The following is a 23,423-nucleotide window of genomic DNA, read 5'->3' on the forward strand; positions in this document are numbered from 1 at the left end:
CTGGATGGAACAGAGGACAATGCTCTACGGGAAGATGGTGAAGACAATGATTCTCCCGCTGGTGATGACAATGAAGGTGATGAATAGAGTGGTAAGAGAGGAAACATACCGGTATTGACTAAAATATTTTATTGCACATAAACTGTATTAACAAATTCTTAAACACGATAATTCACATTTCATTTTTCGCTATTGTAGGTACGCATAGAGTCCTGGCTGGCAGTGATAATATTCCCCGGCCGCCCACCTGTCTGATGGGCCAGCCAGCCAGCTGCACGCCACTGGCTGCCTGCCCGCCGGCTGGCCAGCTGCACGCCGCTGAATTGGTTGAGTTTTAACGCTGTATCAACCTGTACAACAGCACTGCTTCAAATCAGTAGTTATTATACATACTTTTGAACACATCGTAACATTGGAACAATTTTTTTGTAAATAAAACAAAAAATAATTTTGGATTATTTGAGTATATATGGTATGTTGACTAACAAGCCACAGTCAACATGTTAAATCAGCACTGTGGATGTAGCATTAACTGGGTGCTTATCAAATTCTATATTATATTTCTCCTCCACTTCCACTACCAGCACACGGGCCTTATTGCACCACGTGATGTATAAGTTTCACTCTCTCAGGATGGGTTTTTTGCATGTTTCAGACCAACTTGTTTCTGCCTTCTTGGGGCAGAGCGGGGCGGGCGGGCAGGCAGTGGGGGAGGGGGGGGGGGGGGGGGGGGGGGGGGGGGGGGGGGATTCTGCCACATCGACTGTTTTGTCATGAATTTCCTGCCTAAAATTTTTTTCTTTCCGATATTTCAAGTGTGTTGTTCCTTCTTTCTCAAGTTGTTTTACTGCACTGTTCCATTTTATTGTTTCAGTTTTAAATCTATCCAGTCAGTGACTATTTAACAATGATTGTTAGACCATGAATCTCATGCCCTTTTTAGTCCATCTGTACTGCAGCTATCTACTGCGTCCCTCTTAACTTGGACCCTTATTTCCTAATTTTCAACCACAACTTCATTGTTCCCAAAGAGGCAAGAAGTCACGATTGTGAACAGATAAAGCTCTTCTTCCTTGAGAATTATGTTTGTTTTTATGGCATTTCTGAAACCTCTGCAAGGCAGGAACTAACCTATCCATTTTTCTTGGAATTAATTCAGACTTTCTGTATATAATTTACTTGATTCACATAACTTTCTACAGGCAGTTGTGAAACCCGTTAGTGACTGTTCTTCACAGATTAAACATTTTAAAAGAAATAAAATCTTTATTCAAGAAATCATTTTTTTTTTTTATTTGAAACAGAAGTATCAAATGTGTGTAATATACATAGACAATTCAGAGAAAATATTTTCTAAAATGAGAATGAATTGTATAAAAACAGTTACATACACAGCTTTCAGATATCACAATTTACTGGCATTCCTTTAAGGCAGTTTATGAAGTACATGGTCTATCACAATTTCATGACAAAATCTTGTCACAAACACACTGTATCACATGCAGCAGGCACTTGTTTCCTTCTGACACACCAAAGAATACAGTTTTACTTTTCAAGCACACAACATATATCACAAATATATGTTCACTATGACTGCCTGACAGGAATAATAATAGTAATAATAATAATTCATGTACATTTACACAAATGTCCTGTGATGTAATGTGTCTCTGGCAAAACTAACACTGATGAACACAAAATAAATAAGTACAATTGTAATAAGTACTACAATAAAAAATGGGAGATGATTATGAATCTTATCTGGCACAGCAGCACAGTCATACAGCAACAAGCTTTCACATTTTTGTTTCACTTCATTATGGAAATGAGCAATTACACTTTCCAATGTTGTAATTGCTCACTACAATGAACTATGGAATGAATCAATTAACTGTCCAAATGTGTAAAACAATGAAGTACAGTGCCATTTTACTGCTTTGGATGCGCACTGGAATTTAAGTACTGAAAGTAAATTCGACATCACCTCCTATTGCCACTGCAACCATAAAAAAATAGAAATATTTGCTTACATCACAAAAATCAATGACAAAAGAGGAGATGGCATCAAAATAACGAGGACCAGTTACAAAAGGTGTGTTTATAAATGAATCAACGAATCATAAATATAAAAGAAAATCAAAACAAAGGCATCTTGAACAAAGGATGTCAAAAGTTTAAATGGCAATGGAAATGATATCACTGTAAAAAACATTAACTTTTGATATTAGAAACATTGCTCTCAAAAATATGTGCTAAAGTGGAGAAACGAGCGGCTGATTAAGGACAATTTTTTTAAAAAAATAATGTGCTGTGATGAACCTGAGAAAAAGGGCTTGTTTCTTGACAACTGTGATAAGTTTTTCCATTAAAAAATCCTGTACAGCATAAGATTAAATAATAATTTACACTTATGAAGAGAAATGATGGATATCAAGTAGCATCTCTGATTCCTGATTTTGTACTGTTTTCTGTATCCTGAACAAAAACAAACAACAATACTGTCAACATAGTATATTTGTGTGCTTAAATGCTTTCTTCTGGAAGTCATCATGGTTTGCTGCTAACCACGCTTCTCTTAAAAGATGCAGTTGGATATGATGCACGTTATGAATTGGAGGAACACATTTCTCTCTTCTTCTCCTCAATACATTCTTGTTTAGTGAACTCATGCTAAGCCTGCATCTTTAGCCATGCTGTAGAAGATGGATGTCCTGTTCTCTAACAGTGACTGAGGTGAATCAAATTCTACAACTTTTCCTTTGTCTAAAACAATAATTCTGTAAAGAAAGTAAATCCAGCCATTAAAAATCATAATTCAAGTTTTACAATACAACAGAATGTGTCAATGTATCATCTCCATTCAAAACAAGCAGACAACATGTGCACATAATATTATTCTTTTATTATTTAATACATGTGATCTTTTTCTTGAGAAATTTCCTGCTTCAGCTGAGAGAGAGAGAGAGAGAGAGAGAGAGAGAGAGAGAGAGAGAGAGAGAGGTGTGAGGAGGAGTGACTTGCAAAGGGGTAGGGGTAGGAGGAAGGGGAATGTGATGGATAACGTTTTAATAGAAATCAGGAGCTTCCTAGGAGCAGGAGTGAGAATACTAGTCAATAGGGAAATGAACAACAGAGTACAGTATTATTACCCTCAAATGGAAAACACTTTGATAGTGAAATCAATGGGTTATCCATCACAAATTGGTGTCGCTTATCTTTGACATTTGTATCCGCTGCCACTTCTTGTAAATATCATTTTTATGATACCATACAAACGAACATTGTGAGACCTAGCAACAAACCTTTTTTCATTGTATCTAATTTGTAGTGATTTAATAGTAAGAACCAACAGAAAATTTTGTTACTTACATCTACACTTATATCTAAACTCTTCTAAGCACTTTGATGTGCATGGCAGAGGGTATGTTCCACTGTACCAGTTGTTAGGTTTTCTTCTTGTTCCATTCACATATGGAGTGCGGAAAGCATGAATGACTGCCTCTCTGTATGCAGCAATTATTCTAATCTTATCTTCACGATCCCTATGTGAATGATATGTAGGCAGTTGTAATAAATTTCTAGAGTAATCATTTAAAGCTGGTTCTTGAAACTTTGTCAATAGACTTCCTCAGGATAGTTTACATCTATCTACAAGAGTCTTCCAGTTCAGTTCCCTCGGTGTCTCTGCTATGCTCTCCCATGGATTATATGAACCTGTGACATATTTGTGCTGCCCGTCTCTGTGTATGTTCAACATCCCTTGCCACTGCTATCTTGCGCGGGTCCCACACACTTTAGCAATATCCTAGAACAAGTCACACGACTCATTTGTAAGCAATCTCCTTTGTAGATCGATAGTAGTTCTGCGGTATTCTACCAATAAACTGATCTACCACATGCTTTACCCACAACTGAACCTATGTAATCATTGCATTTCGTGTCCCTACAAAGTGTTACACCCAGGTATTTGTTTGTGAAGTGCACAATTTTACATTTCTGTATATTTAAAGCAAGCTGCCGATCTCTGCACAACTTCGAAATCTTATCAGGATCTGACAATGTTTATGCAGCTTCTTTCAGACAGTACTTCATTATAGATAACTGCATCATCTGGAAAAATCCTGATTTTACTATTAATATTGTCTGCAAGGTCACTAATATGAACAGTGAATGTCCCAAAACACTTCCTTGGGACACACCCCAAGTTACTTCCACTTCTGATAATTCTCAGTCCAAGATAACATGCTGTGTCCACCCTACCAAGAGGTCCTCAATCCACTAGTAAATTTCACTTAATACCCCACAATATTGTATTTTTGACAGCATAGGTGTGGTACTGACTCAAATGCTCCTCCATTTCCAATTTGCCTATCCTTTCAACACATACTTAAATTTCTCCCAAAAATCTCATTTGTATCAGTTTCAGGTTTCAACCACCTTTCTATACCTACTATTATGAGAGCTTCACTGCTTTCCATAAGTGCTTTGAACTCTGGCAGTTTACAATTAGGATTTTAATACTCTCACCTGTAGGAGGCATTTCTTTCCATCTTACACCCATATTTCCGGGTTTCCTACTGTTATCATTATCTGGATTGGATGGAGAGTCACCTAATAAAAAACAATAAAAAAATAAATAAAAAGCTTTGTGTGCACCCCATACAGTCAGCTACCTGAGTAGCAGCCTTTGACTTTTAGTGCACACCTGAACCATTTAGGGAAAAACTGTAGTTCTCAACACTATGGCGCAAGTTCAGCAAGTTGCAACCTAGCTTGTCACAGAACTTTCAAAGTCTCTGCTTCAGTCCTTCCACTCGATTCAAAACCGAAGGGCCATGATCAGTTCTATGGTCAATGCTGCAGATTGTGAGCTTCGTTGAAACTTCTTGCGCAAGGCTGGTTTTCTCAAACTTCTGTGGCAGTTACTGGAACAACCCCAGTATAACCTCTTGAGCCCAGATGACAGGCATCATTTGTTTGAACATGCGCCACAATCTGCAGTTGGTTGCACTCTGTTCCCTCAATAGTTTCTAGAATAGCATCTTCAACAAGCTGAATGAGGCATCCAGGTGTAGACAGTAAGTACACCTGGTGTCCTTTCCTGTCCCATGCTACCATCATTCACTACACATATGAACTGCCAACAATTAGTAGACCCCTACCCTTTTTCATTTGCCTCCTACTGACACGGAACAAAATGGGTTTCCCCACAACAGGTGAATTGAGTCCCACTGGCTCAGTGTCAGTTTAGTGAAAAGACAGCACCTAAAACTTGTTGGTTAGGGGGATCAGTACAACACCCCGAGTTCTCCTTTGTCCCCGTCCACCCTGCACATGATGCAGAGACGTATCATTGATACGCCACTTGCAGTCAAGTGGACAAGAAATGACACATCCTGTACTTTCTGCAGAGGAGACAGAATCCACAGGAGAAAATGGTACCTAAGGTACTCCTGGTACAGATATCACAGGTACACAACTCTTGGGAACTCTCCCAACACACCGATTTGCAGCAGTTGTCAATCTTCAACAGTAGTCAAGGTGTTTTACAGTTTGTTATGAACATCAACCATCTCATCCCATGTTCAAGAACAGCATTCATAGTGGGGCTGCATTTTGGGTGGTGCAGTTTGTTACAAGGCAATGAACAAATAACTTTAAATTAAGCTCACTGTTTATCTTTTAATCTGTGTCAATTGAAGCTCACCCTTATTCCAGATGTTCCACTTCATTACAGGAAGCCTATGACACAGTTTCTGCTATTTCATTAGTTAACACAGAATAAATAAAATTTTTCTGCCAACTTTCTCATTCTGTTAACACTGTAGACCAAACAAATGCAACTCTTATGGTTCCTAACAGATAAAATCCTATCTTTTACATGCCAGGACATATATAAGCTATTACCTGTTGTAGTCCATGATTGTGTTTAACCTGTGAGCGATTGTCAGGACTGTGCAGTGTTCAAATTCTGTGCGTATTGTTTGCTGGAAGAAAGAAAGGGGAAAAAATTAAAAATCTACACATACTCACAGTAAATCAACAAGCATATCCTCAGTTGATAATTTTTTTTCACGTTTCAAGCGAGAGTGACAAGTAGGACAAAAAAATAAAACTAGCTGCAACTACAAGTGACTTTTGAGTTAACAGCTCCATTACAAATAAGTTTGTTTCACAAAGTCCACCAATAAATAATATGAAAAAATCAGGTAAGTTGGATATGCTGCTTAAAACTGGGGAAATTTCAAGAATATACACTTGTACCTTGCAAAACTTTTTCATAGAATTACAGCTCACTAATAACTATATTTGCCGAAAGCTTTGTGACCAATAATGCATCTGCAATAGACTATTAAAGGTTTTTCACCTTAGTTATCATCACTGTGCACAGACACATGCATCAAAACCTCTAATTCCTTTTAGGAATGACAAATGATTAAAAAAGTATTTTATAACTACTCAAACTACCATTTCAGAATATGTAAGCAGCGACTGCAAAAGGTTTTTATATTCTGTACTACAATATTCCTTCATTCTGAGCATGTCCTGTTTGAAAGATTAATTCTGCCAGTGTTCAATGTTTCGGCCCGCAAACTGACACTTTATTTTCATATTAACTAATCTGCTATCAAATATGTTGCTATTCTAATTAATATTGTAACCTTGAAGTTACTGATCACTGCTTCAGTAAATAGTAATAGAAGCTAGGTAAACAATAGGAAGACCATGAAACCACAACCACTCTAAATACATTTTTTAAGTCCATCCTTGTGGCTGAGGGTCTGCAGGACCTTGGTCATTCACTTATGTAATAACATGGAACACCTGCAGATATCATTTTAATGTTACTATATATGATGGCTACTGGCATTTTGTTTTATTATGCTCTGACAAGGAGTTGTTCTGCAGAATTAGTAAATAACTTAATCTGGTAGACTGTCTTATACATGCACAATTCATGCTGTAAGATATTTCTTTGAATTTATGAACATTTAGACTAATACTTCCATGAATGCTCAAAAAGATAAGATAAAATGGGAGCTCAAGGAATACACAACTTTTGACTATCAACTAACAGAAACATGTACTGTGCTTTGAGTTAGTCTACATTTACACTGTTCCCTAAAACAGGACACTTTTACCACTGGAGAACAATCGAAGGCTTTTTTTTAATTTAAAATAAAATAAAATAAAATAAATATCTGTGAAGAACGCTGTATGTTCTGTATTGGATTATGTAGTCAACTTTCAATCATAAGGGAGAACATGATCACATTTAAAAGATGTGCACATTCTGTTCCCTGTAGTGAATCAATGTCCAAGATGATCATGTCCCCCTTGGCAAAGCTGGAAATGACCAAGGGCCATTTGATGAGCTTTAATATGAAATATTAGAGCTCTTGGCATACGCAAGTGACATAGATCAATGCAACTGAGACACAGCAGTCTATATTGAAAAAATATTGAGAGCCCTTCTTCCCTCCATCAGGATCCAAACTAACTGATTTACACACACTGATTGTCAGGAGGATTCAAACTTCTTTTGGGGCCAGAGTCTTAACCACTTCGCCACCCCCCCCCCCCAAACACACACACACACACACACACACACACGCACACACACGCACACACACGCGCGCGCCTGAAATCGTACATATAGACATTCTATTCAACTCTAGCACAGTGTAACAATAATATTATGAAAATGACAGATCACTCGTCACCACATAATGGAGGCATTAAGTTGCAGACAGACATAATGATGAGACTGTTAAATGTTTAAGCTTCTGAACAAGAAAGTCCCCATGTGAGTTGTTTCCAAATGAAGGTCTTCTTGTCCAAAAGCTTAAATGTTTAGCTGTGTCCATTGTGCCTGCCTGCAGCTCAACGGGTCTAAAACTAGTGGCCTATCGCTTACCTGTATCAAATCATCAGTCTCAAGGTCAACAGCAGCCGTAGCCTCATCAAGAATTAACACCTTTGTCTTTCGCAGTAGGGCTCTGGCCAAGCAAACCAGTTGGCGTTGCCCAACACTGAAACCACAAATTTGACTCATTAATTCATATTTTACTGCAGGAAAATATTTGTTATTTACAGTGAAATCCCTACGAAAGGTTAATAAGTTCTGAAGCTTTGTTATGAATTAACAAAGAAGAATGACCAAATATTGTGGTGTAAAAGTGTATCTTTGAGTAAAAACTAATATATTCAGAATTAAAAGTTAGTAAGCTGTCCAGGTGACAAGCAAACTATCCATGGATTGACTAATATGTTAAACATAAATTTTTGAATATTATTATTTATTCAATGGATCATGTTTGTAGACTGATCAACACAATATGCACCCTCTTTCACATTATCGTGTGCATATGAGGAGTAGTCATCAGGTTTTACATTATCACCTGAAAACAGTACAGATACAAAATTTATTTTTTGTTTGTTTGTAGGTAAATGTTTGCAGTCATGGTAAACACTCAAATTCCCATGCCACATTACTATAGCACACCAAACCAAAACAGCAACAGAAATGTTGCAACAGTGTCCGGCCAATCCATTTGACTTCTTAGGCATCTAACCGACACAGACGAGTGCTGTGCGTGTCACTAAAGAGAAAGGATCACACCAAGCAGTGTAAACAAGTGCATTCACTGCCAAAAATGGCAGTGAATGCATGGGGTAAAGTGAGGCTGAGTGATTTTTGAGTCAGTCAGGACGCAGCATTAACTAATTATGTTCATAATATGCTAAATGACACATGAGCATATTCCAGAACCTCCCGACACTGTTGCACAGTGCTGTCAGGATGAAGTGTTGCACGAAAGTGCTAAAAGTGGTGTTTTTGTTCCAGAACAATCCCCAGTATATTATGCACAGAACAGACACACATGCTGCTGCTGCTTTGGGCTACTACATTTTCAATCACTCCAACATTTTCCTGACATAGCAGGCTGTGTCTGCTCTCTCTTTCCATTGATGAAGACATGACTGCATTGCAGGCATTTCAAGAATGATTACAAAGTTATTTTCATAATAAAATGTTTCCAGCACAGCTTAAATGCAAACTTCTATGATCGTCAAGTATGTGCAAACCGCCATTATTGGGGTGAACATGTCTCACTGAAGGGTGATTATGTGGAGAAGTTCCACAGTTGCAGCTTGAGCTTTTTATTGGTGGTAATTACAACTTCCAAGACTACTCCTAGGAAACACAGCTTCTTATTGTTACTGCAGATTTTTTATGGTGTAAACTATCACAATTACTACTATAGTTACAGCGTGGAGGATTTAAGAAAAATTGTTTTATAATTTGCCATTTTACCTGAGATTTTCACCACCTTCAGTAACCTCGTGATTGAGGCCTGCAGCACAACCTTTCACAAAAGCCTTCAAATGAGCCTGTTCAAGTGCACGCCATACCTCCTCATCTGAATGCTTCTTGAAAGGATCGAGATTGAGACGTAGTGTCCCAGAAAACAGAACTGGATCTTGAGGGATGATAGTGAGACGTGACCGCAGAGCGTGTAATCCCAGCTTGGTTACATCGACATTATCAATTTCAATCGAGCCACCAGCTGGTTCTATGATGCGGAACAGTGCTAATGTCAGTGAAGACTTGCCTGCTCCAGTTCTGCCCACTATACCGACCTTAAACAGGAAAATTAGAACACTTAGAAAATTAGGTAACACTTTATTTATTTATTTATTTATTTTACATGTAACAACAGCATAAGTTTCAAATATTTGCTATATTATTAATGTGCACATATAATACTAAACAACAAACATTTTTCAATGTACTTGACAAGCCATCATACAGTGCATGGTGGAGGGTAGCCCTACTAACATTTCCTTTCCAGTTCCACTCACAAGCAAAGCGATGGAAAAGTGATTCCAGAATGATATTTTCACTCTGCAGCGGAGTGTGCACTGATAAACTTCCTAGCAGGTTAAAACTCTGTGCCGGACCGAGACTCGAACTCGGGACCTTTGACTTTCGCGGGCAAGTGCTCTACCAGGACCTTGGCCTTTTGCGGGCAAGTGCTCTACCAACATCCCCCAGGCTGTGGCTAAGCCATATTTTCCGCAATATCCTTTCTTTCAGGAGTGCTAGTTCTGCAAGGTTCACAGGAGAGCTTCTGTTAAGTTTGGAAGGTAGGAGACGAGGTACTGGCAGAAGTAAAGCTGTGGGGACAAGGCGTGAGTTGTGCTTGGGTAGCTCAGTTGGTAGAGCACTTGCCCGCGAAAGGCAAAGTTCCCAAGTTCAAGTCTCGGTCTGGCACACGGAAAAATGATTGTCTACAAGTATCTGAACGAGCCCTAATTTCTATCACGCAAAATGAACGTTAACACTGGCTGCAGTAGAATCTCTCAGCAGTCTGGTTCTCTAAATTTCTGCACCTCCCCCCCATGAACCATGGACCTTGCCGTTGGTGGGGAGGCTTGCGTGCCTCAGCGATACAGATAGCCGCACCGTAGGTACAACCACAACGGAGGGGTATCTGTTGAGAGGCCAGACAAACGTGTGGTTCCTGAAGAGGGGCAGCAGCCTTTTCAGTAGTTGCAAGCGCAACAGTCTGGATGATTGACTGATCTGGCCTTGTAACAATAACCAAAACGGCTTTGCTGTGCTGGTACTGCGAACGGCTGAAAGCAAGGGGAAACTACGGCCGTAATTTTTCCCGAGGGCATGCAGCTATACTGTATGATTAAATGATGATGGTGTCCTCTTGGGTAAAATATTCCGGAGGTAAAATAGTCCCCCATTCGGATCTCCGGGCGGGGACTACTCAAGAGGATGTCGTTATCAGGAGAAAGAAAACTGGTGTTCTACGCATCGGAGCGTGGAATGTCAGATCCCTTAATCGGGCAGGTAGGTTAGAAAATTTAAAAAGGGAAATGGATAGGTTAAGGTTAGATATAGTGGGAATTAGTGAAGTTCGGTGGCAGGAGGAACAAGACTTCTGGTCAGGTGACTACAGGGTTATAAACACAAAGTCCAATAGGGGTAATGCAGGAATAGGTTTAATAATGAATAGGAAAATAGGAATGCGGGTAAGCTACTACAAACAGCATAGTGAATGCATTATTGTGGCCAAGATAGATACGAAGCCCACACCTACTACAGTAGTACAAGTTTATATGCCAACTAGCTCTGCAGATGACGATGAAATTGAAGAAATGTATGATGAAATAAAAGAAATTATTCAGATAGTGAAGGGAGACGAAAATTTAATAGTCATGGGTGACTGGAATTCGAGTGTAGGAAAAGGGAGAGAAGGAAACGTAGTAGGTGAATATGGATTGGGGCTAAGAAATGAAAGAGGAAGCCGCCTGATAGAATTTTGCACAGAGCACAACTTAATCATAGCTAACACTTGGTTTAAGAATCATGATAGAAGGTTGTATACATGGAAGAACCCTGGAGATACTAAAAGGTATCAGATAGATTATATAATGGTAAGACAGAGATTTAGGAACCAGGTTTTAAATTGTAAGACATTTCCAGGGGCAGATGTGGACTCTGACCACAATCTATTCGTTATGACCTGTAGATTAAAACTGAAGAAACTGCAAACAGGTGGGAATTTAAGGAGATGGGACCTGGATAAACTGAAAGAACCAGAGGTTGTACAGAGTTTCAGGGAGAGCATAAGGGAACAATTGATAGGAATGGGGGAAAGAAATACAGTAGAAGAAGAATGGGTAGCTCTGAGGGATGAAGTAATGAAGGCAGCAGACGATCAAGTAGGTAAAAAGAAGAGGGTTAGTAGAAATCCTTGGGTAACAGAAGAAATATTGAATTTAATTGATGAAAGGAGAAAATATAAAAATGCAGTAAATGAAGCAGGCAAAAAGGAATACAAACGTCTCAAAAATGAGATCGACAGGAAGTGCAAAATGGCTAAGCAGGGATGGCTAGAGGACAAATGTAAGGATGTAGTGGCTTATCTCACTAGGGGTAAGATAGATACTGCCTACAGGAAAATTAAAGAGACCTTTGGAGATAAGAGAACCACATGTATGAACATCAAGAGCTCAGGTGGAAACCCAGTTCTAAGCAAAGAAGGGAAAGCAGAAAGATGGAAGGAGTATATAGAGGGTCTATAAAAGGGCGATGCACTTGAGGACAATATTATGGAAATGGAAGAGGATGTAGATGAAGATGAAATGGGAGATACGATACTGCGTGAAGAGTTTGACAGAGCACTGAAGGACCTGAGTTGAAACAAGGCCCCTGGAGTAGACAACATTCCATTGGAACTACTGACGGCCTTGGGAGAGCCAGTCCTGACAAAACTCTACCATCTGGTGAGCAAGGTGTATGAAACAGGCGAAATACGCTCAGACTTCAAGAAGAATATAATAATTCCAATCCCAAAGAAAGCAGGTGTTGACAGATGTGAAAATTACCGAACTATCAGTTTAATAAGCCACAGCTGCAAAGTACTAACACGAATTCTTTACAGACGAATGGAAAAACTAGTAGAAGCCAACCTCGGGGAAGATCAGTTTGGATTCTGTAGAAATACTGGAACACATGAGGCAATACTGACCTTACGACTTATCTTAGAAGAAAGATTAAGGAAAGGCAAACCTACGTTTCTAGCATTTGTAGACTTAGAGAAAGCTTTTGACAATGTTGACTGGAATACTCTCTTTCAAATTCTAAAGGTGGCAGGGGTAAAATACAGGGAGCGAAAGGCTATTTACAACTTGTACAGAAACCAGATGGCAGTTATAAGAGTTGAGGGACATGAAAGGGAAGCAGTGGTTGGGAAGGGAGTAAGACAGGGTTGTAGCCTCTCCCCGATGTTATTCAATCTCTATATTGAGCAAGCAGTAAAGGAAACAAAAGAAAAATTCAGAGTAGGTATTAAAATCCATGGAGAAGAAATAAAAAATTTGAGGTTCGCCGATGACATTGTAATTCTGGCAGAGACAGCAAAGGACTTGGAAGAGCAGTTGAACGGAATGGACAGTGTCTTGAAAGGAGGATATAAGATGGACATCAACAAAAGCAAAACGAGGATAATGGAATGTAGTCGAGTTAAGTCGGGTGATGCTGAGGGTATTAGATTAGGAAATGAGACACTTCAAGTAGTAAGGGAGTTTTGCTATTTGGGGAGCAAAATAACTGATGATGGTCGAAGTAGAGAGGATATAAAATGTAGACTGGCAATGGCAAGGAAAGCGTTTCTGAAGAAGAGAAATTTGTTAACATCGAGTATAGATTTAAGTGTCAGGAAGTTATTTCTGAAAGTATTTGTATGGAGTGTAGCCATGTATGGAAGTGAAACATGGACAGTAAATAGTTTGGGCAAGAAGAGAATAGAAGCTTTTGAAATGTGGTGCTACAGAAGAATGCTGAAGATTAGATGGGTAGATCACATAACTAATGAGGAAGTATTGAATAGGATTGGGGACAAGAGAAGTCTGTGGCACAACTTGACCAGAAGAAGGGATTGGTTGGTAGGACATGTTCTGAGGCATCAAGGGATCACCAATTTAGTATTGGAGGGCAGCGTGGAGGGTAAAAATCATAGGGGGAGACCAAGAGATGAATACACTAAGCAGATTCAGAAGGATGTAGGTTGCAGTAGGTACTGGGAGATGGAGAAGCTTGCACAGGATAGAGTAGCATGGAGAGCTGCATCAAACCAGTCTCAGGACTGAAGACCACGACAACAACAACAAATTTCTGCAACAGTGACTCACAAAAAGAACGTCGTTTCCCACACAAATTCACAAAATGTCTCCATAAAACTTGTGTGCCAATCAAACCTACTGACGACAAGTCTAGCAGCACACCTCCCCACTGTTTTCCTTTAGCTAAACCTGGTGGGGGACCCAAACACTCAAAGTCTTGTTTATAGATGAGGTACACTTTCCCAAACTCCATCTCTCTCCTCCCTCCCTCCCCCCTCCCCCCAAAAAATATAAAACAAGTCTAGCATTCACCTTCCCCACTACACCTGAGGCACTCATTACATTTTGTAATGCTCTCTAAGGAAACAGTTTCAGTAAAAAAATATCTGAGAGTAGAGTCACACACAAAATACAATGTGACAGGTTTAACACAGAATTTTGGTGCAATTTAAATTTATTCACTATCTCAAATAGGTTGCCATACATCAACAAACCAAAAATATTGATTAATTATTAACAGTTAAGTTACAGAGAGTTGGGAACATAATCTATGCTATCATTAAGTAACATTTTACGTATCTTAAAAATTAACTAGATGCAATCTAAATAGTGTCAAATGTTTCTAGGAATATGGAGAGTTTCACACAAGAGAGGCTTTCTAGATCTGTATCGATTTGTTGACATAAGCTTGTAAGTATGCAGTTAGTGCTGCAGAGTACTCTCTGTAAAATGAAATTGTGATTCCATCTGGACCTGTTGAATTATTTGTTTTCAACTCTTATACTTGCTTCTCTGTGCCAAGAAATCCTATTTCTATGTCCTCCATGCGAGAGTCTGCACAACAGTCTGATGGCCATATTTTTGTATGATCCTTCTACATGAATGATTTCTTGAATGTGAAATTTTAAACTTCAGCTTCCCTTTCACTGTTTTTTCCCAGCCTAGTCCAGTTAACGAAAAACTGGATCAAAGCCTTCAGCCCACTTAGTGACTTTGTGTACTACTGCAATTTTCTTGGGTTCACAACAAGATCTTTCACTAATGTATGACTGCAGAAGTTTTTGCATGCTTTGTGCATTTATTTTCTGAATTTGATTATTAAATGCCAGAGGATCTTTCCCATTCTCAATCCACTTATCACATACTTTCCATAATAAGATTTACAATCCATTAAAACTTTGCCCATAATTCCTCTACGTCCATGATATTGGAACCAAATAATGTTCATTCACTGTCTAAATGGGACACAAACAACTGCTTATCTCGTTTTTCTGGCATAAATACCTTCCTAGCCTTCTTGATGGATATATTAATTTTAGTGTCCATCATCACACTGACGACAACTAGATCACTCATCCCTGTCTCTATACTGACACTGTTGATAATGTCAGGCCTGTTTGTAGCTACAAGGTTTAAAATATTTCCATGGCATGTGGGTTGGGCAACTGGTTGTTCAAGACAGTTTTTAGAAAACTGTGTTCAAAAGAACTTCACAAGACTGTCTGTCCATACCACCCGCAGTGAATCCATGGACGTATCAGTCTATACTCTGTAGGTTGAAGTTGCCTCCAACTAATACAAGCAGTATGTGGCACGTAAACATTCCTTGAATGATTCCACTTCTGTTACAGGAGACACCTAGGCCTGCTACTCATTTCCAGATAACTTCACAGTCAGACTTCATTTCAACCTCGATAGGCACTAAATTTTTGTCGACAGCAATGAACACTCCCCTCCGTTGTCTTCTAATCTGTCTATTTCATACATGTTCAATGCCTGGCTAAATACTTTGTAACCTTCTACTTCAGGTTTCAGCCAGCCCTGATTTCAAGAATAATTGGAGTGTGCCACCTTATCCGGAGTAAAGTAAGTTTAGGGACTTTGTTACGAATACTTCAATAATCTATTGTTAAAACTCTGATAGTCAAAGTGCATCTACTTTGTACATGAAATGATTTTTCTCTCTGCATATCGACTAGCGAGCATTTATCAGAGGATCTCCAACAACAGCCTAGCCTAAGAAACCACCATGTGGACTCTTCACGTACTATTCTACCCGAGTAGCTGCTTCCTTTGTGTAGCAGCACTGCAGGCCTGTCAAGGGGAGTCAAAAATTCTCCATTCCATGATACAGGTGCAGAAATATGCTGCCATGACATTCACAGAACGTATGAAGCATCTGTCTGAGATCCTCCTCCCCACTTCTCAGCTGGACTCTTGATTCAATGGTGCAAATTGTGAGCTCTGCTTGCACTCCACGAGTGAGACCAGCAGTCTTCACCACTTCCACTAGCAGCCCGTAGGAACTGGGCGTGACTTCAGAATCCAAGCAACAGGTATTCTGACGTGGTCAAGAACAGTGACAAAACTGCACTCTACACCCTCGACAGCCACAGGCAGAAAATCCTCCCTTCTATGATGTCCAATGGCCCACACACCAAATACACATTGGAATCCTTTCCAGCCCTGGACAATACTTCCCTATGAGACTCCATAACAGCTGAACATTGGAGCTACTGCTAACTAGTTAACTAATACTACTGTGCCTGCTTTGAGGCTGGTGAAGGAGTGGCAGTCGCTTCTGCAGTGAATGGCGGACCCTCCCATGGGGCATGTGCCTCCTATTTTTCTCATAACAGGTAGGTCACTTTGCCTATGTTGTGAGTGACATAATTCCACTCTATTCAGACCACTACTACTCCTCCTCCTCCTCCTCCTCCTCCCCCCCCCCCCCCCCCCCACCCCAACCCCCAACAAGTTTTTCTTTCTTCCCTGATTTAAGTACTCTTTGTTCTGAAAGATAGGAATCCTGTAATGAAGTGTTTGTGTACTTTCGTCTTGCCAGAAGTTTTATCACAGGAAAATGAAAACTTGCTAATTTTTTCACTTGTTCCTGATTTTAACAAACACTTATCTTTTAAAATATAAAAAATCCACATAATAAATAAATCTGTTAGGATAATTTACAAAGTAAAAATTAAAGATATTAATATCTCACAAATAGGAAAAATGGTATTTTTACCTTTTCTCCTCCAGAAACACTGAATGTAATTCCATGCAATACCAAATCGAGGCCCTCCCTGTAGCGCACTTTGTAGTCTTTGAACTGCACTTCCCCTTTTGAAGGCCAGTCATTAGGTGGTTGTGTTGCAGGTACTTCCCACGGTGCTTCCTGCAATCAGGAGTATACCTTTCAGTCTATATCAAGACCAAGTTTCAGAACATCGGAGCAGGCTGTACGACACCTTTGAGCATACCTGAGGAGTTTCGCCATATTCTTTTATTCTTTCCACTGCCACAATATTTGTCTCCACATCTGACGTCATTCTTACCAACCAGTTTAGAGTTTGTGTTACCTGTAATGATGACAAGAATATTTTATCAACATACAGAAAAATATTTTTTCAGTTCACAGTAGTATCTGCACATATTCAAAATGGCTAAGTTACAAAAAAGGTATGGCAGCCTTCATATAAAATTGTTGTACAAAAAATTGTAATACAATAAAAAATGAGAACATGAGATACCATTGCATTTCCTTTCCTTTCCTTTCAAAGTCAAATGATTTTGAAGTTTATTGAAGCAGCAAAAGCACTAAAATGTGAATAACATTTTGTATCAAATGATTCCCTTCCATGCGACTGAAACAGTAGATGGGAAATTACAGTTCTCGTTTGTTAATACTGTTTCACATGAAGTAGAAGTCCATAGAATAGTTCTGCAGTGAAATCTACATACATGCAATTCAGCTTAGATTAACAAATTTGTACTACATACTCTGTTGCATTTTTTCTGCCTCCTTTCATACATTGCTATTTCAGGAAGGCAAATCCATACTGGGATTAGACCACACCCTTACCAATAAGGAACATCCACATGATCAGACAAGAAAATGCTGATGTCAAGGACTGCGAATGATCATGTTACAGTGATGAGAAGTGTGTCTTGTACTCTGTTCATGAGATAAAAGGCTTCTATGAAAAGGGTTTCTACTAACTCAATGCTTGGTGATGTTACAGCCCATCACGCACAGGCCATGGGTTGAAAATATCTTAAGAACAAAGACAGATGAAGGCTGTGGCTAAGGATGATTCCAAGAGGCTCTATATTTTCCAACTCATGCAGTGACCTATGTTATGACCAAATCATTATTTCCAGTGATGCACCCACACCAACAGCAACTGTAGCAAGTTCCTAATTACGTCTGTTAATGCAGATCAGAGATAGTACACATTACCTGTGTATTTCTATTATTCAAAGTTAGCATGCGCCTCATTCTGAGATGTGTGCCCTTCCAGTACAGTCCAGTTTAATCATCCATTTTCCGAGCTTTATCCTCATCTCCATTGTGTCAGCATGTTTGTTATTGGATTTGGCAGTTTTGGTGGTAGAGGGTGGCCATATACTCTTGCTGCCTCCACCCTTCTGCCTCTTGGGACAGAATTTGTCTCCAACTGTCCACACTTCTTGTTATCCACAAGAAAGTTTGCAAACCCTGTTTAGATGTTTCTGAACTGTGCAACTGATGTGGGACATAGGTATCAGCCCATTATTCACCTATGCAGATGTGAGAACTGTCTAAAACCACATCCAGGCTGGCCATCACAGCGCCCATATTGTTACTCTCCCAGGTCTGTGTGGTCAAGGCTTGACACACCTCCCCAAACCATGCCAACATGGTAACCCTTATGGCTATCCAGGCTGATACAGTCCAGTTTCATCAGATAGGTAAATAAGTTACAGGAGAAAGCTGTTCTGTTTGATTTAAGTGAAGAATGTACTGCAAAAAGGATCAGCTGTTTCTTTGTTAACTCTAATTATCTTGCCGTGAAAAGCAGTTTCTCAAATTCCATAGTAATGTTTAAACTAAGTAAGCCATCCTGATCAGGCATTAAATTTTCTATCTACCTTCAGAGTTTCACAGAACTCACCTGCTTTCTCTTTTAATACCAGACCATTACTCTCTTCTGCTGTAATCACAAGTGCAGAGCTTCATCTAGTTCTTCATAAGTTGACGTTTTGCAACACTTATGCTGTAACAGTGTGGCACCACTGTCAGTTTTGGATATGAAATTTTATATCTTTTCTTTATTTTTATTCACCTCTCACTGCACGAGATCCTATGAGCTGAGAATATTTTACAGCACACTCACTCTCTTCCAGTTTATCTACAACTTCCGATTTATTTTTGATCATTAGAAAATGTTAATGTTTATCTATCATTGTCCTAGCATAATAAACCAAGTTAATTCTCTTTGTCAGTGATACAGTTTAGAAGCTATGGTATTACTGAAATGTGTTGGCAGTAGGAAAGTAGCATTGACCGTGCATTCCTTCTGGCAATGTTCCAACTTCAGCAAACATATGGACAGAAAACCGGTTGCTGATTTGTTACAAGGCAAATAACAGAAAATGTTTCAGTGATGTCTGAAGGTGGGAGTGGGGTCCACATCATCATCCAACAATAAAACATGAGCTACACACATACAAGTGCATTCTAAATGACATTTGTTTTAATTGTACACAAAGCTTCAGGCTTTATCATCACTGTCATCATCATTTAACAGTACACAGGTACTCTGCGAACTGAATACTGTACACCTGGATGCTCTGGAGTTTGCTGTGATGGTAAGTCACATTTGCCAGGAGTTTTACACATTAGTATTCCCAAAGTCACCCGTTTGGCTATGTCATCATCAAAATCATTGCTTATTTCATATTGTGACACTCACAGCATTGATTTCTTGGTATTTTTCAAATATATACATCCTGGAGACAAACACAATGAGTTTGCCCTGTGCACAGAGCTTCATTTATTCTGCAATCCTAAAAGCCTTTCACATTCCACTGACTTATGAAAGCCATTTCATTATCCTTCCAAGTATTCCAAGACCTGCTGTTTTCTTGGTACATGTGTCCAGCTCCAATTTGGAGTAGTCTCTGTCTGATAGGATCTTCCTTCTCTGATGTTCATGAGCTTTATTTTCTTAACACTGATTTTGCTTTCGATGCATGAATTATTGGCATGGACAACAGAGTGTGGGTGCAGATGGAGACATTTTATCCATTTGATAAAGAAAGCTTACCAGATGCTGTTTTACATTCCATTACCTTTGTAGGAATGGACAGCAACACGAGACTAAAATTTGTTAGTTGCTGACCACTTTTGCTTGCAAAAACTGTCTACTGATTTGCACAGAGGAAACCAGACTAAATACTGGCTCAAATTTTTGCACTTCATTTCAGTAACACTGACATGCTGTCATACAGAACAAATATAACTAACTACAAAAAACTTAACTGCAGAGTAATACAAACAAAATGTTTATAACTTTTCAGGTTTCGATGTAATGTAGAAAATCCTGTAGGTTTATTTACAAAATCAGGTCATTAAGTCTCAATTTGTTTTTGCTCCTTAGAAGAAAATGTTGTAACACTGCTTTTTTGCTTGTTAACTGCTTTCTGTCACTTGTTCCTAGCTTTAGTGTCACTCTTCAACAATGCTTGGGTCACACTTATTTCTGCCAAATCCTTTTTATTTAGTTTTTCTTTTAAGCACTTGTTTGCATCACCCATTAATCTGTCAACAATTAGTCTTTTCTCCTTTTCTTCTTCTTTCACTTTGTCCAATGCCTGTTCAATATTACCTTCTTTAAGGGGAGGTTTATGATCTTTTGGTTCAAAAAATCAATTTTTTTTCTTTAAACTGCATTTTTGGATCCATAAAAGTGTTTAGATCCATAGAAGTGTGTGTGTGTGTGTGTGTGTGTGTGTGTGTGTGTGTGTGTGTGTGTGTGTGTGTGTTATTCATAGTTTAACAAAAAACTGCACCTGCCTGAAATCTGCCTTTTTCAAGCAGCAATTCCCACTTTCACAGTTTTGTATTTTGACACTTTGACAATATCATTGTATTTCAAATAACTCATCAGCTTGCTTCTGTGCCAGTGCACAAAGAGAAGAGAACATCTGACTGTTGTTCTAAAAGCCTCTCTTCATCTAGTTCTTATGTCAGCCACGTAGAGAAGGCATGTTTCATAAACCAAAATCTGGAAGTACCATATCGTACTGCATTTATTTTAAAGCTCTTCCAAAACATATATTTGGTGCAAAAAATAAATAAATTTGAGAACCAAGATCATGTCCAACATTTTCACACTTTTTCGAATGAATTATAGATTATGTGTATATTACATGTGTCAACATCATACAACTGTTTTCCTCATAGAATTACAGGAGTAACAGCTTTGAACGAGAAAGTGGCATATTATAACATTATATATTATGAGAGTGAATATCATCAGCTGTGGCTTTGCTAATGAAGAATGTCTGTGAAGGTCACATAGCAACCATTTGTTTGGAATCAGTGCAATATTTAACCACTACTAAAGCATGATATTACTGCACTTTGCCATTACTGGAAACATGTAGTGACATTTCAGTAAACAAGTATGGTGTTGACAGAGAAAAACTCATCACACTGCCAATGCTTTCTGGTCAGTTGTGCATATGTTACCAACCTCGAACACGTGCTGCCTCATGATAAGCCAACCAAAGCACTCTCACTCTCAGGTGCAATAACACTGTGGTTGACTAACACAGTTTGCAGCTCTTTCAACTGCATTTGCAGAGTCATAAAAACAAAGACAGAAATGTGCTCCTCCAACATCTTCCACCAAATGCTTTTTTTATGATATGAAGCTAAAGCATCGCACACTAAATATCTTGCCTCTGTTGTTGAAAGGGTGAAGTCAGAAGGAACACTTCCAGTAAACATTCCCTAGAAATGCTCCCTTGATATTTTCATAAGCTGGTTGAATAGCTAAGGTCCTTCTAACCACTTTCAAGAACAAGATTATCTGTGCCCTAGAAGCAGCTTGTCATCAGAATGAAGCCGAATTTATAGTGTAGGTCCAGGAGGTTAAATCAGAACATCACTGTTCAGGGTTGCAACAAGTTTCCCCTTGTGAAATTTCCTGATATTTCCCTGATTTCCAGACAAGTTTTAGCATTTGTCCCTGACAAATTTTTAGATATCAAAGTGAAGTTAAGTTGTAAGTTGGCAATCTCCCTTTGCAGCTATGGTACAAGAAACAATAGTGCAGATGAGGAAATATCTAAAAAAAATTGCAAGCAGACAGCATTTCCTGATGTGAGCAAAAATCTTAAGTAATAACAACATCAACATCTTTTGTAATGGACTGTTTTTAATGGAGAAAGCAAGCTAAATGGAATGCATGTTTCATGAAGGCCACTGATGTAATTTTATTTAAATAAAAGAAAACACATTTGCTAACAAAAATAAGCATTTCCTTGGAATAACAAGACAGACTTAAAATACCTTCACTGATTCTACAAACAACCCCACCAAAAAGGTAGGCATCTTGAAAGAAGTGTATAAGGTGGGGAAGAACTGTGTAAACCGACACTAGGTGACCACCAATAAAATGTTGGTTCTTCTATGTTTGTTTATTGTCCGTTATTACCCACTGTCTTATATCTATCATTTTACAGGTAATCTGCGATTTTTATTTCAAGAAATACGAGTACATAGTGGACGAACCCCCAGCAACTGACAATTTTCTTCTTCCTATCATCCATACTCACTCACATATAAACTACTTTTGAAATGCCAACATGTACTACAACAAATAAAAACAAACAAACACACACACACACACACACACACACACACAGTCACAACTCGTCCACACACAACCACCGTCCCTGGCCACTGTGTCTATATTCTCTGAAATCGGATCCGAACAAACTACTACTAATGACTCCCTGCCTCTCCTCGGTGGCTTCTAAGCTCGTGGCAAGAAGCGGTGGTAGCACTGACTGCAAGCTGAGAGGAATGGTAGGAAGGAGAGAAGCAGTAGTAATAAGAGAGTAGGGAACCAGCACATGGACTCAGCTGCACCCAGCCAGTGGCAATGCATGACACCTCAGTAGACAAACCATTTCCTCTACCAAGACAAAAAAACAAGATTTTTCCAGTGTTTTTTTTTTGTTTTTGTTAAGTTTCCCTGATTTCACTGACATGTTTGAAATTCCCTGATTTCCAGAACCCGTGGCAACCCTGCTGTTACATCCAGGATGGGCAGAAGGAGTCTCACCAAACATTGTGGCATGTGCTTTCAAGTAGAAACATCTATCTTTCTTTACTGCTCCAATGGCCCAATACATTGAAAATTTGAGACTTATCTTAAGATTTTTCAAATGTCTTCATGTTTCCAATCACTTCACATCATCTGAATAACATTCCCAGCCCTGGTGCATAAACTTATTTACTCATTAAAATAAAGTTAAAACTCAGAATGTATTGTACAATGTCATCAAACTATATACTAATAAAATGAGAAACCTGTTTAACATGGTAATGGAGAACCTGGATAGGAGCAGGTTCCTGAATTGAAGACTGTGTGTGTGTGTGTGTGTGTGTGTGTGTGTGTGTGTGTGTGTGTGTAAAAAAACTTGTGGATTAGTGCGTAAAAAATTTCAAGCTGTTAATTTGTCCACATTGTTAATGACAAAATCCGCTCGAAGTAAATTGTTTCACAGATTAATAAAGAACCCAAACAATCAAACAATCAATGGAAATAGTAACTCTGAGCCTTCTCAATAGTATTTTCTAATTTTTCAATCCATGTGACACACAACACATTACATTACCAACCTCAAATTTTTTTCACATTACATAATTTTAAAAAATGCATGATAAAATACTGACTTTACAGACTAAAACTCAAAAATACAGACCAAAACTGACCTATTTG

General features: G+C 38.8%; 1 protein-coding gene across 1 annotated transcript in view; it reads right to left on the reverse strand.

Moving 5' to 3' along the window:
* Positions 1-1,265: 1,265 nt before the first annotated feature.
* LOC124802918 (multidrug resistance-associated protein 1-like) overlaps positions 1,266-23,423 on the reverse strand; it is a 370,137-nt gene continuing 347,979 nt past the window's right edge. The window contains 6 exon segments of the mRNA XM_047263989.1: positions 1,266-2,777; positions 5,908-5,987; positions 7,919-8,033; positions 9,320-9,645; positions 16,670-16,819; positions 16,905-17,003. Coding sequence (XP_047119945.1) covers positions 2,666-2,777; positions 5,908-5,987; positions 7,919-8,033; positions 9,320-9,645; positions 16,670-16,819; positions 16,905-17,003 — 882 coding nt within the window. The 3' untranslated portion in view covers positions 1,266-2,665.

This window comes from Schistocerca piceifrons, chromosome 6 (assembly GCF_021461385.2).
Source record: "Schistocerca piceifrons isolate TAMUIC-IGC-003096 chromosome 6, iqSchPice1.1, whole genome shotgun sequence".
NCBI lineage: Eukaryota > Metazoa > Arthropoda > Insecta > Orthoptera > Acrididae > Schistocerca > Schistocerca piceifrons.